Source organism: Anabrus simplex, chromosome 2, assembly GCF_040414725.1.
Source record: "Anabrus simplex isolate iqAnaSimp1 chromosome 2, ASM4041472v1, whole genome shotgun sequence".
NCBI classification, from domain to species: Eukaryota; Metazoa; Arthropoda; class Insecta; order Orthoptera; family Tettigoniidae; genus Anabrus; species Anabrus simplex.
The window spans coordinates 663,536,312-663,554,298 of NC_090266.1; the positions used below are offsets into that span (position 1 = coordinate 663,536,312).

Consider the following 17,987-nt stretch of genomic DNA (forward strand, 5'->3'; position numbering starts at 1 on the left):
TGACGCCCAATCACCTGACTTTTTTTTATTTAAATCTAAGAATTTCATTTTTGTCCGTATTGAACTGAGAATGGAAGATAGGAAACTTAAAAGGGGTCCACTTTTTCAATACAAATAAATGTTATAGTTTATTTACAACATGTATTTACACTTGGAACTAGTTTCGACGCTGTTTGGCGTCATCTTCAGCTAAAATGTGGGAAATAGGCATAGCATGTAGACATTTATATTATATAAGGTGTTACATCAGTGTGATTAAATGAGAGAATATGAAGACGTGAAGTACAATGTTGGTTTCAAAATGGTCATGAAGGGCGAGTCAAAATTGTATAAACATGAGATAATATAAACACATAAACAAAAAAACATATAAACTGTAACAAAACCATGCGGAAGTACGAGATGATTGGCATTGCAGATTCAAATTATTTCAGACACTCTTCCATTGAATGTTGCCTGCCGCGAGTGTAGTATAAAACATAGGTTAGATTTCAATAAATACAATCGTCTCAAAAATGCACATAACATTTTAAAAATATTTGGGTTGAGATGAAATTTGGCAGTTAGGGATTGAAATCACTTATTCAATAAGCGTCAATTCAAAAAACAGCTGTGAAGGGTGAGATAAAAAATTGCACAAGCGTGAGTTTGGACTTGATAAATGCAAAAAACACATGTAACACATTCGGAAATGTAGGTTCTTGATGGATTTGGCACAAAAGGTCATGCGTTCAATCATTCATTGAATTGCACTGGTGCGAGTGTAGTTCAAATGCGCGTGAGGATTTAACAGCCTCTTAGAATTGCACGTGACATCTGAACTCATGGTGCGAGATGAGCTTGGCAGTGAAGGTTCGAAATGTAGATATTCTGTAATGCCATTTCAAAACAGTCCATGGAGGATGAAACAAAAGCTATAATTCATACGAGTTAGGACTCATTAAATAATACTTTCAAATACAAATAACATATTCAAATTTTCGTAGTACAAGGTGAAATTGGCAGTTAAAGAATTAAAATTTGTAGATATTTCTTCGTCAGGTGCCATATAGGTCAAGCGCAGCGTAAGTATTAGACAGGGCTCAACATATCCAAAATTTGTACAAATGCATATAACATATCTGAATCCAAGCGCGAGATGAACATGGTAGTTAAAGAATCACTTAGTTGAGGGTGTAGTAAACATATTCAGCTCGACAAGAATACAAAATTCGAATTAAGGAAGACGTTCCTCTGAGAGCTTAGAGGTTGACTGTGCCTTTCGTACTAACAATAGAAGCACAGAGATCCTAAATAACTCTTCATCAATAAATAAAAGTAGTCCTTTTTCTAAATCAGGTGTATGTAGGTTTTCTTGCCAAGACTGCAAAAGCTCTTACCTAGGGCAAACAGGACGCAGTTTTAAAATCAGATATGCAGAACATGTCAATGCCATAAAACACAATCGTTTTTCCGTGATCGGCCTACATATAAAAGAATTTAAGCACAACTTTACTGAAATAAATCAAGATCTTGAGGTATTAGAAATTCTAAACAATGGTTCTTTCCTAGACGTCACTGAAAACCTCTATATTCATTTAGACCAATATTTCAATCCAAACCTTAACTTAAATGATATCTCCGAGAAACCAAAGATCCTATTCGACTTCATCATTGAATTTTTCAAAAATATTAATATTCCGAAAAACAGATCTGTCTTTCACATTATGCATAATACTTTGTCACGCCACACACTTTCACCGCATCACCCTCCATATTCCCCCTCCTTCCACTCCTTCCCTCTCCCCTCCTAATCCCAAAATGGCCGCTCCCCAGACCTAAACTATCCAATGTGCTCTGTTCCTGTTCATCTCGCGCCATAGCTTTACCGCCTTAGGTCCCGCAGTAAACATCATAGAAATCTACCCCCACCTTACACGTAATGTTGCAACAATACACCACAAATATTAGCACAGTCAACCTCTAAGCTCTCAGAGGAACGTCTTCCTTAATTCGAATTTTGTATTCTTGTCGAGCTGAATATGTGTACTACACCCTCAACTAAGTGATTCTTTAACTACCATGTTCATCTCGCACTTGGATTCAGATATGTTATATGCATTTGTACAAATTTTGGATATGTTGAGCCCTGTCTAATACTTACGCTGCGCTTGACCTATATGGCACCTGACGAAGAAGTATCTACAAATTTTAATTCTTTAACTGCCAATTTCACCTTGTACTACGAAAATTTGAATATGTTATTTGTATTTGAAAGTATTATTTAATGAGTCCTAACTCGTATGAATTATAGCTTTTGTTTCATCCTCCATGGACTGTTTTGAAATGGCATTACAGAATATCTACATTTCGAACCTTCACTGCCAAGCTCATCTCGCACCATGAGTTCAGATGTCACGTGCAATTCTAAGAGGCTGTTAAATCCTCACGCGCATTTGAACTACACTCGCACCAGTGCCATTCAATGAATGATTGAACGCAGACCTTTTGTGCCAAATCCATCAAGAACCTACATTTCCGAATGTGTTACATGTGTTTTTTGCATTTATCGAGTCCAAACTCACGCTTGTGCAATTTTTTATCTCACCCTTCACAGCTGTTTTTTGAATTGATGCTTATTGAATAAGTGATTTCAATCCCTAACTGCCAAATTTCATCTCAACCCAAATATTTTTAAAATGTTATGTGCATTTTTGAGACGATTGTATTTATTGAAATCTAACCTATGTTTTGTACTACACTCGCGGCAGGCAACATTCAATGGAAGAGTGTCTGAAATAATTTGAATCTGCAATGCCAATCATCTCGTACTTCCGCATGGTTTTGTTACAGTTTATATGTTTTTTTGTTTATGTGTTTATGTTATCTCATGTTTGTACAATTTTGACTCGCCCTTCATGACCATTTTGAAACTGACATTGTACTTCACGTCTTCATATTCTCTCATTTAATCACACTGATGTAACACCTTGTATAATATAAATGTCTACATGCTATGCCTATTTCCCACATTTTAGCTGAAGATGACGCCAAACAGCGTCGAAACTAGTTCCAAGTGTAAATACATGTTGTAAATAAACTATAACATTTATTTGTATTGAAAAGGTGGCCCCTTTTAAGTTTTCTATCTTCCAATCACCTGACCATGTTCGAAGTCCGTAAGTTCCGCGGAACACCCCATTCCGCTCTCTCACGATGTCGAATGACTACTGAGGTTGCTGCTATGGAGTATGTGGCAGTAGGTGGCAGCACAATGCACCTAAGATGAAAAATGTATGTTTTTGGGGGTGTCCAGATACTTTTGTTCACATACTGTAGTTGACTGACTTGACATGCAAATATGCTCCCCTTTTATACAAGATTCTGGAGAATTGAGGCTATTCTATTTTATTAAATTGGTATCTCCCTTAATTGTTGGATTTCCTTCAAACTTAAGGACGATGATGGCAAAAAATTGGTCAACACGATGACATTGTTCATTTAATCGTACTCTAGTCCAAACAAGAGTTATTAATGATAGAACATTTGGAATGTTCTCCCAGCTGACGTAACTTAGCCTTGACCGAGTTGTAGGAACATGACGTCACATGCTCCACGTTGCTCGCAGCTGACGTGCTTGTAGCCGGCTGGGTGTTAGCGCATAGCGCGGAACTTGACTTCGGGAACTCTGTTTTGGACCAGCATTTCTGGTACAATACTCTGAAATTTACAGCGTATAACGTTCTTTTTTTAATTTGTAAGCATTTTGATTATGCTTTTAATTTGATTATTTTGTAAGTAACTATACTTACTGTCAAAATTAGAGAACAGTTGACTTTGTAAATTATCTAAAGCAACAACGTTAACTTTGTTGTAAAATTTGTAGGTATGTAAAATAATGTTACTGTCTCATATCTTAACCATAAATCATAATAAACATTTTTGTAAATATAAAGCCTTAATACTACTACATATTTTATGAATATTACATAGTTCGCACTTTGATATTACATAAAATTCTGGGCCCTAGTAATCACTGTGCACCATTCAGTGATATTATACTAATACATATCATTAATAAATATGATAATAGTGTTACCAGATTTTACAAATGCAGTTTATGTATGGTCTGAATGCATCTTTTCTCTTCAAATGAAGAATCATTTGCTTTAGTGGTTTAACACTGGTGCAGCTTCTCTTGCTTGAAAGACCGGATATCATTTGTAAGTTTTTTATGAGCTAAAATAAAGCAGATTCTTGTTACAGTCAAAATTTCTTCATTATCTGTTTTGAGTTTTGGAAAGTGCTGAAAATATACCATTATCATGTATATATTAACTTGAAATGGAAGCTTATATCAACTTCCCTTGATTTTCAGGAGAGTGAGCTACGGCAATTCGACCCATGTGAATATCTCTGTTGTTGTTCAAGAAGACAATAAAGCTGTTCTCTTCGTAGCATTAGACAGAAGTGATAGATATTATTATGCTTGTGATGCAGGTTGTCTGGATCCTCCAACACGGTTAGGGTAAGCAATACAAAACACTATTTATTAATACTTTTTTTATTACCATATTTTAAATTCTGAAATGGTAATAGATATGTTAAAGACCTATGCTTGGTAAAATAACAATCATGGGTAACTGCTGGGAGACTGCTGATGAAAATGAAGGCTATTGGACTAGCCAAAGCAGTGGTTGAATGGGTGGCTAAGTTTCTATAATACAGAACTCAAAGAATTAAGAGTAGGTGAAGCATTATTTGATCCTGTAATGATTAAGAGGGGCATCCTGCAAGGCAGTATTATTGGACCTTTATGTTTTCTGATGTATGCAGATGATATGAGCAAAGAACTTGGATCTCAGATAAGGCTTTTTGCAGATGTCACGTTGTATAGAGTAGTGAATAAGTTTAATTATTGTGAGCAACTTCAGAGAACCCTCAACAGTGTTGTGAGATGAATAGCAGATAATGCTATGATGGTAAGCCGGATGAAAAGTCAGGTTTAAATTTAACCTAGAGGAAAAGTCCTCCCAGTTTTAATTACTATATTGATGGGGTGAAAGTACCTCACGGGGATCACTGTAGGTATCTAGGTGTTAATATAAGGAAAGATATTGATTGGGGTAATCTCATTGAGGTTCTAAATAAAATTTATATTCACTGCTCTAGCTGTGAATTTTCAGTATGGGTGATCACATTCAGAGCTTGTAATGAAAGGTTACCGATCTCTTCATATAGTTATGAGGGTATTTAAGGGGTTGCAGTAAGGATTTAAAGGAGAAGGCAATGTAAGTCACTGGCAGGATGCCAGCTGAAGTATGGTTCACACACTGGGATTATTTGATACGAAAACTGGAAAAGATCCAAAGAAAAGCAGTGCTATTTGTTCTGTGCTATTTCTGGCAAAAAAGTAATGTTATGAAAGTGCTGCAATCTTTTAGCTGGGAAGATTTGGGATTAAGGAGACAAGCTGCTCGACTAAGCGGCACCTTCAGTATTTAATAGATGTCAACATTCAAGAATATTTTCTCTATTTGTGCTCTGTATAATTTTAAATTCAAATTATATTGTTTTATTCAAAATAAAGCATTTAGATGCATTTATTTTAATGTATCATTTTCATTTCTACTTTCACTTTTCCCATTGAATACGCTTCAACTGGTCATTAGTAGCATCTCTATGCAGAGCTCCTATGAAATGCTGTTGATCTTCCAGTGATGAGTAATATGAAGATTAGGTCCTAATAAGTCACTTAGCAAGTTTGCTCTCTGGAGAGAGCTCTCTCCTGGTTACTATAGTAAGTGGCTGTTGGGATGTTGATTGACTGCACTCTCCTAGCAAAAAACAGATGAACCCTAGTTTGTCTTTAGCCTCTGCTCTATTGGGTGTTTAACATTGGAGTAGAAAATTTTAATGTGCAAACTGTGTTTTAAATATGAATCTACTTCTTAGTCTTGAAGAGAATTGGTTAGTCTTCCCTCAGTATATGTGGTTGATATATTGGTAAAGAAATTCAAACCCCACAGGTTTGATGTTGAGTAAAAAGCATGATTATTGACAATCAGTCCCTGTTATTGTTCACTGTTCTGCTGTATGATATAATGTTCAGTGTTTGATGTGTTATTGTTGCAAAGGGTATTCCTTGTGGAGATTGAATTCAGAGACATACATTGTGTAAATTTTTAACATTTTTGAGAACTCACAGAGAAAGAGCAAGATTGTCATCTTCTTTGGTAAGATTATGCATGACCTCATAAGACACTGCAGCTGCAATTAGTGAAGTGTTTGAATAAAGGTAAGAAATGGCAGTTAGTGTGCCACCTGAAATCTAGATCTTACAGCATGCGACTTGTGAGTAAATCTGAATGTACAGTACAAATTGTACCCATACATATTAGATGAAGAAGCACAGTATTAGGGCAAGAGCGGAGAATTCTGCCAGAAGAGCTCAAATATGTCTTCAGGAATATGCTGAAACGTTTTGAGCTTTACTTAGAAGAACAAAGATACATCTTCCAGCATCTTAGGTGGTGTTTTTTTTGTTACTTCCTGAAAAGTATAAATCTCAGACTTCAGTGAGAGAGAGGTCCCTGTGGTTGACAAACATGCTACCAACTCGTGTATACTAAAATTAGGGGGTTTGACATATTTTACCATAGTGCTCAGACGTGTCCTATAAAACCAGAAAGAGAGAGTGCCTGTTTATGTATACTCACTTATTAGTGATCCTTACCCAGTAATACGAACAAATACCGTATCCATTTTAGAACCCTCTTTACCTAGCATGTTGGCCATGCGGTTAGGGGTGCGCACCAGTGAGGTTGCATTCAGGAGATGTGGGTTCAAACTCCACTGTCAGAAACCCTGAAGATGGTTTTCTGTTATTTCCCATTTTCACACCGAGCAAGTGCTGGGACTGTACCTCAAGGTTTTTTTTTTTTTTCTATTTGCTTTACGTCGCACTGACACAGATAGGTCTTATGGCGACGATGGGATAGGAAAGGCCTAGGAGTTGGAAGGAAGCGGCCGTGGCCTTAATTATGGTACAGCCCCGGTATTTGCCTGGTGTGAAAATGGGAAACCACGGAAAACCATCTTCAAGGCTGCTGACAGTGGAACTCAAACCCACTATCTCCCGATTACTGGATACTGGCCGCACTTAAGCGACTGCAGCTATCGAGCTCGGTAGTACCTCAGTTAAGGCCATGGCTGCTTCCTTCACACTCCTAGCCCTTTACTGTTCCATCATCGCTGTAAGACCTATCTGTGTCGGTGTGACGTAAATCCAATTGTAAAAGTAAACATTGAACCCTAATTGAAATTGTGTCTGTATACGCACGTAGTTCTAATTTCATTGCAGGTACACCAGTAAAATATGTTACATGCTCCCAAAAAAATATGTATCCATTCCATCTTTAGGATTCCTCCCCACTAGAAGAACAACTGTCAAACACCATTGCTTTTTAACATAACATTGCTTGTTTAATGTGATCGTAGTCTCTCTTGATGGTCTCCAGCAGCTTGAAAATGTATCTCATCTTTAGCTACCTCCCTCATATGCTCAGTGTTACAAGAGCTGCAATATTCAGTCTCAGTTTTGCCTACAGAGATATACATCACAAAGTGGTTGACACTGCAAATAATTTAATTTAATTTAAGGGCAAGTTGAAACACAGAATGCATAAACCTACAAATGATCATTTCTAGAAATGTCTATAATCATTAAGGAATGGCATGATCAATCAATCAGTCAATCAATCAATCACTACTGCTCTGTATTTAGGGCAGTCGCCCAGGTGGCAGATTCCCTATCTGTTGCTTTCCTAGCCTTTTCTTAAATGATTGCAAAGAAATTGGAAATTTATTGAACATCTTCCTTGGCAAGTTATTCCAATCCCTAACTCACCTTCCTATAAATGAATATTTGGCTCAATTTGTCCTCTTGAATTCCAACTTTATCTTCATACTGTGATCTTTCCTACTTTTAAAGACACAACTCATACTAATTTGTTTACTAATGTCACTCCACGCTATCTTTCCACTGACAGCTCGGAACATACCCCTTAATACAATTTATGAACTTCATCGTATAGATCCGTATTGATACAGTAAAAACTAAGAAACAATGTTAGGTTTTGGTCCACCCAATCAACACAAATCATTTTACAAGTGAAAACTATTTAATATAAAAACATATTTTTGGGACATGTTTCGTCTGTATTTGAGACTTCATCCGCCATAAAATCACATGGTAGATTACAAAACTCATTGTTTAGAAATTTAAAAAAATGGAGAACCAATGTCTTTTTAAGGACTATTTGAGATACGCAAAAGAGATATATATGTATATATATATATACACATACATATACATATATACACATTATTTATACAAAATTGTATTCACTTGCAAAAACTTCTGTTATCTTCAATGTTAAAACTGAAATATAACCTGAAATATGACATGCCAGCCATAACGTCTCGTACAGAATACAATGTCCGTTGTTGCTGTCTGTAATTTAAAATGGAAGTTCCGTTATGAACTGTTGAGAAAACGCTGAAGACAAAATACATACATTATTTAATAAGGTAGTATAACACTTCTTGCAAACAATCTTTCTTCAGTGTTAAATATGAACGACCTTACTTGAAAATGTTGCAAGCATTGTTGGAATCTGGTAGTTTCAGTATTTTGACTGGGGAGATTGAAATTCTGGCCTCGGAAATAGGATTGGTACCAAGTCCACGTCAGAACATTTACAAACTTTAACTCGTATGGAATTTTCTTTCAAAATTGAGCTATTCTGCTAGCAGAAATCTGAAGCCTTATGAGATGCCTGTCATATGGCAAAGATCAGCGCTGCATTACCACCATATTCATGGCTTAAATCTTATGAACATTCCGTTTAAAAAAAGACAAGGTCTGGAAAGAAAGAGATAAAAAATTAATGGGTTTAACTTGAATATCTAAGAAAAGGGATTCCGTCACGAATGCGTGACGTAAAAGCTTACCATCAAATTTGGTGGAATTCCCTATGGCTGGTTTACGACTGGGCCTCGCTCTGACTTGCTTCTCGCCACGCTACTGCACGTGTTATAGTTGTGCTTTCTTTCACCCAGCGGAACTTGGCTGGGGTCGTAGGGGGCTGGGGACAGTGCTATTAGTGGGAGAAGGGGAAATAGCTCGGCCTGTAGTTGGAGCGGGAGGGCAGGAGGTTTGTATTAGAGGAGATGACTTCAAATGATTAATTTTTCGTGATGATAAAAGCGATGGTATCTGTTCATATAACAGATTTTTGTTCTCTTGTACATCATTTAAATTTTTGTTTGTGTTAATACCCTGGTCTAAACCTATATAAATATTTTCGTAATTGCTCATCAGGTTCCCTTTGCTCACTTTTTTTTTTTTTTTTTTATGGTCAAGTCTTTATTTATGTCAGTAAGTTGGTGACCAGTATCTCCCATTTGGACACTCATTGCAGAATACTTCTTGTGTCTGTTGGCATTGACGTGTTCGAGATATCTAGTTTGAAACTCCTACCTGTTTGCCCCACATACATGACGAATTATTGATCACACTTTAGTTTATAGATTCCTGAATCTAAGAAATCCTCTTTATTGTAATTTACACGATTATGGTTATAAAATATATGGCCATTATTGTTCTTAGTTGAAATTGAGACTTTACAGTCATGTTTCTTAAATAATTTTGACCGAGCTCGATAGCTGCAGTCGCTTAAGTGCGGCCAGTATCCAGTATTCGGGAGATAGTAGGTTCGAACCCCACTGTCGGCAGCCCTGAAAATGATTTTCCGTGGTTTCCCATTTTCACACCAGGCAAATGCTGGGGCTGTACCTTAATTAAGGCCACGGCCGCTTCCTTCCCACTCCTAGCCCTTTCCTGTCCCATCGTCGCCGTAAGACCTATCTGTGTCGGTGCGACGTAAAACAACTATCAAAAAAAAATAATAATAATTTTGTGATTTGAAAAATCCCTAGGTTTGTGAAAGTAAAATTCGCGTATTTTGAACTCTTGGAATACTCTTTTGTTAATCTTATGTTGTTCTTTCTTTTTACTTTACTTATAATTTTATTAATGGTATTAACACTGACCCCATTCATAATGGCTATCTTCTGTATGTATCGTAATTCTTTTTCTCTTTCTGTATGAGATAAAGGTAAATATTAACGCAAACAAAAATTTAAATAACGTACAAGAGAACAAAAATCTGTTATATGAACAGATACCATCGCTTTTATCATCACGAGAAATTAATAATTTGAAGTCACCTCCTCTAATACAAAATTCTATAACACGTGCGGTAGCGTGGCGAGAAGCAAGTCAGAGCGAGGCTCAGTCGTAAACCAGCCATAGGGAGTTTCACCAAATTTGATGATAAGCTTTTACGTCACACATTCGTGACGGAATCTCTTTTCTTAGATATTCGAGGGTTTTTGTGGTTTATGGTGTGGGTTACTGTAGTCACGTCCTAGTTCGTGAACCATGGGCAACGGCTGAGTGGCCGAGTAAGTAGTCCAGAGAGTCGGGGTACCAGTTGCTATGGAATGGGAGTGGGCATCTCGAACATATTCTGAGTCATGGCCCTCCTTGTGCTCAGGCGGCTAGGACTATACAATTCACCGGTGGTCCACAACCTGTTAAAGGAGAGATCCTCACTTGGACTGTGTGCAAGTAGGGTAGCATCCTGGTTCATGAATTTACCAAGCTCAGAACATTTTAAGCAAGCCTCGGACCTATGGGAGTACCGGAGTCCCACTCCCATTTGACAGGCGAGGGACTCCTTGGAAACAACTTGGCGAACGAAATGGAATTCGATGGGGAGCTATCAATATTAATGGGGCTTATAGAAGAAAGAAAGTAGTACTGGCTGAGTCAGCAAAGAGGATGCATCTGCTAGGAGTAAGTGATATTCGGGTAAGGGGAGATAACGAGGAAGAGATAGGAGATTATAAAGTGTACTTTACGGGTGTTAGAAAGGGAAGGGCAGAGTCTGGGGTAGGGCTCTTTATCAGGAATACCATTGCACGCAACATAGTTTCTGTTAGGCACGTAAACCAGCGAATGATATGGGTAGATTTGGCAGTTGGAAGAATTAGGACGAGAATTGTCTCGGTGTATTCACCATGTGAGGGTGCACATGAGGATGAAGTTGACGAGTTTTATGAAGCATTGAGTGACATCGTGATCAGTGTCAACAGCAAGGATAGAATAGTGCTAATGGGCAATTTCAATGCAAGAGTTGGGAATAGAACTGAAGGATACGGAAGGGTGATTGGTAAATGTGGGGAAGATATGGAAGCTAATGGGAATGGGAAGCGTTTGCTGGACTTCTGTGCTAGTATGGATTTAGCAGTTATGAATACATTCTTCAAGCATAAGGCTATTCACCGCTACACATGGGAGGCTAGTGGTACCAGATCCATAATAGACTATATCTTAACCAACTTCGAATTCAGGAAATCCGTTAGGAATGTACGAGATTTCCGGGTATTTTTCCATGATACAGACCACTATCTGATCTGTAGTGAACTAAGTATCTCTAGGCCTAGGGTAGAGAAAGTGAAATCTGTCTGCAAACAAAGTAGGGTAGAAAATCTCCAGGACGAGGAAATTAGACAAAAGTACATGGATATGATTAGTGAGAAATTTCGAACAGTTGACAGTAAGCAGGTTCAGGATATAGAAAGTGAGTGGGTGGCATACAGGGATGCTGTAGTAGATACAGCAAGGGAATGCCTAGGAACAATTGTGTGTAAAGATGGGAAAGAGCAAACATCTTAGTGGAATGATGAAGTGAGAGCAGCTTGTAAACATAAAAAGAAGGCTTATCAGAAATGGCTCCAAACAAGGGCCGAGGCAGACAGGGATTTGTACGTAGATGAAAGAAACAGAGTGAAACAAATAGTTGTTGAATCCAAAATGAAGTCTTGGGAAGATTTTGGTAATAATCTGAAAAGGCTAGGTCAAGCAACAGTGAAACCTTTCTGGACAGAAATAAAGAATCTTAGGAAGGGAGGGACAAAGGAAATGAACAGTGTTTTGAGTAAGTCAGGTGAACTCATAATAGTTCCCAGGGAATCACTGGAGAGGTGGAGGGAATATTTTGAATATCTTCTCAATGTAAAAGGAAATCTTCCTGGTGGTGTTGCGAACAGCCAAGCTCATGGGGAGGAGGAAAATGATGTTGGTGAAATTACGCTTGAGGAAGTGGAAAGAATGGTAAATAAACTCCATTGTCATAAAGCAGCAGGAATAGATGAAATTAGACCTGAAATGGTGAAGTATAGTGGGAAGGCAGGGATGAAATGGCTTCATAGAGTAGTAAAATTAGCGTGGAGTGTTGGTAAGGTAGCTTCAGATTGGACAAAAGCAGTAATTGCACCTATCTATAAGCAAGGGAACAGGAAGGATTGCAACAACTATCGATTTATCTCATTGATTAGTATACCAGGCAAAGTATTCACTGACATCTTGGAAGGGAGGTTGCGACCAGTCATTGAGAGGAAGTTGAATTAAAACCAGTGTGGTTTCAGACCACAGAGAGGCTGTCAGGATCAGATTTTCAGTATGCGCCAGGTAATTGAAAAATGCTACAAGAGGAATAGGCAGTTGTGTTTATGTTTCGTAGATCTAGAGAAAGCATATGACAGGGTGCCGGGGGAAAAGATGTTCGCTATACTGGGGGACTATGGAATTAAAGGTAGATTATTAAAATCAATCAAAGGCATTTATGTTGACAATTGGGCTTCAGTGAGAATTGATGGTAGAATGAGTTCTTGGTTCAGGGTACTTACAGGGATTAGGCAAGGCTGCAGTCTTTCACCTTTGGTGTTCGTAGTTTACATGGTTCATTTGCTGAAAGATATAAAATGGAAGGGAGGGATTCAGTTATAGTGGAAATGTAGTGAGCAGTCTGGCCTATGCTGACGACTTGGTCTTAATGGCAGATTGTGTGGAAAGCCTGCAGTCTAATATCTTGGAACTTGAAAATAGGTGCAATGAGTATGGTATGAAAATTAGCCTCTCGAAGACTAAATTGATGTCAGTAGGTAAGAAATTCAATAGAATTGAATGTCAGATTGGTGATACAAAGCTAGAACAGGTCGATAATTTCAAGTATTTAGGTTGTGTGTTCTCCCAGGATGGTAATATAGTAAAGTGAGATTGAATCAAGGTGTAGTAAAGCTAATGCAGTGAGCTCGCAGTTGCGATCAACAGTATTCTGTAAGAAGGAAGTCAGCTCCCAGACGAAACTATCTTTACTCGGTCTGTTTCCAGACAAACTTTGATTTACAGGAGCGAAAGCTGGGTGGAATCAGGATATCTTATTCATAAGTTAGAAATAACAGACATGAAAGTAACAAGAATGATTGCTGGTACAAACGGGTGGGAACAATGGGAGGAGGGTACTCAGAATGAGGAGATAAAGGCTCATTTAGGAATTAACTCGATGGATGAAGCTGTACGCATAAACCGGCTTCGGTGGTGGGGTCATGTGAAGCGAATGAAGGAGCATAGGTTACCTAGGAGAATAATGGACTCTGTTATGGAGGGTAAGAGAAGTAGAGGTAGACCAAGACGACGATGGTTAGACTCGGTTTCTAACGATTTAAAGATAAGAGGTATAGAACTAAATGAGGCCACAACACTAGTTGCAAATCGAGGATTGTGGCGACGTTTAGTAAATTCACAGAGGCTTGCAGACTGAATGCTGAAAGGCATAACAGTCTATAATGATAATGTACGGTATGTATGTATGTATGTATGTATGTATGTATGTATGTATGTATGTATGTATGTATGTATGTATGTATTAAACACATTAATTTTTATATCTCTTTCTTTCCAGACTTTGTCTTTTTTTTAAATGGAATATTCATAAGATTTAAGCCATGATTATGGTGGTCATGCAGCGCTGATCTTTGTCATATGACAGGCATCTCATAAGGCTTCAGATTTCTTCTACCAGAATAGCTCAGTTTTGAAAGAAAATTCCATACAAGTTAAAGTTTGTAAATATTCTGATGTGGACTTAGTACCAATACTATTTCCAAGCATATATATATATCTTTTGCATATATTAAATAGTTTTCACTTGTAAGGTGATGTGTATTGATGGGGTGGACCAAAACCTAACATTGTTTCTTAGTTTTTACATACCCCTTAGTCACGCAGCTTGTCTCCTTTCTCCCAAGTCTTCCCAGTCTAAACTTTGCAACTCTTTTGCAACACTACTCTTTTGTCAGAAATCGTCCAGAACAAATCGAGCTGCTTTTTGTTAGATTTTTTTCCAGTTCTTGAACCAAGTAATCCTGGTGAGGGTCCCATACACTGGAACCATACTCTCTTTGGGGCCTTACCAGAGACTTATATGTCCTTCTTCTTTACATCCTTACTACAACCCCTAAACGCTGTGCTGAGATCTGCACCCTTTATTTACAATCCCATTTATGTGATTACCCCAATGCAAATCTTTCCTTATATTAACATATAGGTACTTACAATGATCCCCGTATAAAACTTTAATCCTGTCAAAGTAGTAATTAAAACTGAGAGGACTTTCCTATGTGTGAAACTCACAACCTGACTTTTAACCCTATTTATCATCGTACCATTGCCTACTGTCCGTCTCACAACATTATAGATGTCATTTTAGCAGTTGCTCACAATTTTGCAACTTATTTATTACCCTATACAGAATAACATCATCCGCAAAAAGCTTTATCTCCGACTCCACTTCTTTACTCATATAATGTATATATATATATATATAAGAAAACATAAAGGTCCTATAATACTGCCTTGAGGAATTCCTCCCTTAATAATTACAAGGTCAGATGCTATGGCTACGCTAATTCTCTGAGTTCTATTTTCTAGAAATATAGCCACCCATTCAGTTACTCTTTTGTCTAGTCCAGTTGCACTCATTTTTGCCAGTAGTCGCTCATGATCTACCCTGTCAGATACCTTAGATAGGTAATTCACGATACAGTCAATTAGACCTCCTGAATCCAAGATATCTGCTATATCCTGCTGGAATCCTACAAGTTGAACTTCAGTGGAATAACCTTTCCTAAACCTGAACTGCCTTCTATTGAGCCAGTTATTAATTTTGCAATGCTAATTAGCCTATATCTGTTTCATTCATTACATCCCTGACCTGGTCAAAGACTGGAAAACAGGCTGTAGGTTTTCATTGTTCATTAATTTTGCAAATATGTCTAATTGACGTTAAATAATATAATCAGAAAGAATGCTTGCGCAAAACTTACATGCAATGCATGTCAAACTGACTGGTCTGCAATTTTCAGCTTTCTGTTTATCATCCTTTCCTTTATACACAGGGGCTACTGTAGCAACTCTCCATTCATCTGGTATAGCTCCTTCATGTAAACAATAATTAAGTACTTCAGATATGGTACCACTTTGTATATCCCAACCCATTGTTTGAAAATGGCTATATTTTTGGAAAGGTGCTGCACCTTAAAATCCCTTCATGACTCGTAACATACGCAATTTAAGTGTACGTGGAAATAGTGGCTGTGTAGAGAACATTTTTGTACTGCAGTCTACAGGCAGACTTTAGGAATGGTCATTGTGTAACAGGGTCAGCGCTGAGCCAGACAGGAAACACCATAGTAGTTGCTCCATGTGACTTCCATCGGCATGCTTGAGGCAACACAACATGATGCACATTCTCCAACTTTGATAACCTGTAATTAACAAACGGTAGTAGTGTACTGGACCATACTTCTTGGCTAACTACACTATTTTTTTGCCCCAGTCATGTCTCTGCATTTTGCCATGGCAACACTTGTTCTGTACAACATATTCACACATCTTTCTTGCATTAAAGAGCTTGTCATAGAAGTGCATTGCAAACGAACTGTTCTCATCCTGCTCCTAAAATTACCTGCCTCTGCCTCCTGTAGCATTTCACCCTCCAACCTTTGAGATATTTTTACAAAATACTAAATTTGAAATATGTTTGCAGCCCAATGAAGAAGCAGTTCCCAGTAAAGCTGACTGATCCTGTCACTGCCATCTTGTATATTACACATGATACCCAGCACATGGAAGACTTGAGACACGCAATTCATGTGAAGGAAGTTGCAGAAGGTAAATATCTAATGTTTTTGAGAGACAAAGAGCAAGCAAGCTAAGAGACCAACTGGTATTTAAATGTTGTACAAATGCTGGGGCTGTACCTTAATTAAGGCCACGGCCGCTTCCTTCCAACTCCTAGGCCTTTCCTATCCCATCGTCGCCATAAGACCTATCTGTGTCGGTGCGACGTAAAGCCCCTAGCAAAAAAAAAAAAAAAAATGTTGTACAAGGAAAGTAGACTAAATACAAGTAGTACAATCTAGGTCCCACCTGTTTCAGTATAGAATATTTAGGTCCCTTATCAAATAAAAGAAATCTGGGGCAGGAGTTGGTGACTCTAGCACTAGGGAAGGTAAACAAGTTGACTGGTCAGCAGGTCATGTAAAACTATGAATAGACTACTATGTGCTGTAATATGCATTCATTTTATTTAAAATATCTGAGAGAATGACATATTAGTCCCCATGAAGCAAACTTTCAGGTATGAATCTTTTTTTTTGTGTACCAATAGTATGCACTCTAATATTTCATATCCTGGTAATGAAGGGAGGAGAAATGGTATTTTAGCTTTTCGTAGTCATACTGAATTTTGGCAGATTGTCAAACAGGAGCATCTCTAATTGAATCGGTCAGTGAAAGAAGAAACCGAAGTCACTTTTGCTCACTTTTCACAAGAATTTACTACTTTCACGCTGGAATACCATCGCTGAAATCTCTCATTTTTGCCTACATAAATTCTCTTGCTCCTTCAGTATAACGGATAGTCTAAAGTGACAGACATTCTGCAAAATAACATGTTGAAAAATTTGTATTAACCCGTTCGGTGGCGATGCGGCGGGGAACGCGGATATATCCACTGATTGAAATTTTTTTTCTCAGTTGCCTGCCTGCAGAGTTTTATTTCTTTTTCATCAGCACATTCTGGATGAGTCTGCCCTCGGATGTGAATTTTTCAACTATGTTCTTTCAATACCAATGTGTTATCCACGAGTTGCATCATAAAGAACGCAACTTACATCTGGCAAAAACGACCTAAAACCCAATAGCCTCACGCAGAAGCTTTAGCTCATCGCCTAATCGTTCCTTGGATGAAATAATATTGCTGTAGAAGAGATTTCTGGAGATTATGATACTAAGTGGACCTCTCTGATGACATTTTAGAACTGTAACCTGATTTATTATCCCCAGTCTGGTGTTCTTCCTTCACGATTGGAGTGTGCATTTACCACGAGTTACACAACATTTATTATCGCACGCATCCATAATACAGGCACAATTCATGATTTCCATCCAAACTGCAGAGACCAGGGTTCTATTTGATCTTTTTTTCTTAACTTTTTCCCGCTAAAATATCTAAAAGGAATTACCGGCCTCCACCTTTAGGGGAAGATAATTTACTGGCCATGATAAACGAAATGTTGGAATTTAGTGGGGAGGATAGTGATCATAGTGAAGTAAGTTCTGCCAAAGGGGAATTCGTGACAGGAACTTACCTGGAATATGTACCCCAGGCTTGAATGTACAGGGTTCGGGCGCAGCTGATGCGAATATTCAGCAGTCGTGAAAAAGACAACACGTGTTTGATTCCAGTTGATTACAGTCCAACCAGTGCTAGTTCTTCATCAATTTATATTGAAAATGGACAAAGAAGGTCCCGAATTGATCCAAAGTTCCATCGTGATGTAAAGGGAGAGTTTTTAGGGAAAATAAAACCGAGAAAAATATTTTAATTACTTTTTTATGACGAGATATGCAAGAACGTAGCTGAACAGACAAATGATGCCCAGCAAGAAATCGCACATAAAAGCCAGTTTAGAAGATGAAACGAAGGATTCAAGATCAAGACTGGGTCATAACAAATAAGGACGAACTAAAG

General features: G+C 37.9%; 1 protein-coding gene across 1 annotated transcript in view; it reads left to right on the plus strand.

Annotated features, from left to right (window-relative positions):
- The window catches only part of LOC136864337 (uncharacterized protein KIAA2013 homolog), a 299,319-nt gene that overhangs the window by 264,352 nt on the left and 16,980 nt on the right, over nucleotides 1-17,987 (plus strand). Inside the window, exons 10-11 of the mRNA XM_068226239.1 lie at nucleotides 4,358-4,507; nucleotides 15,999-16,123. Coding sequence (XP_068082340.1) covers nucleotides 4,358-4,507; nucleotides 15,999-16,123 — 275 coding nt within the window. The remainder of the gene's footprint in view (nucleotides 1-4,357; nucleotides 4,508-15,998; nucleotides 16,124-17,987) is intronic.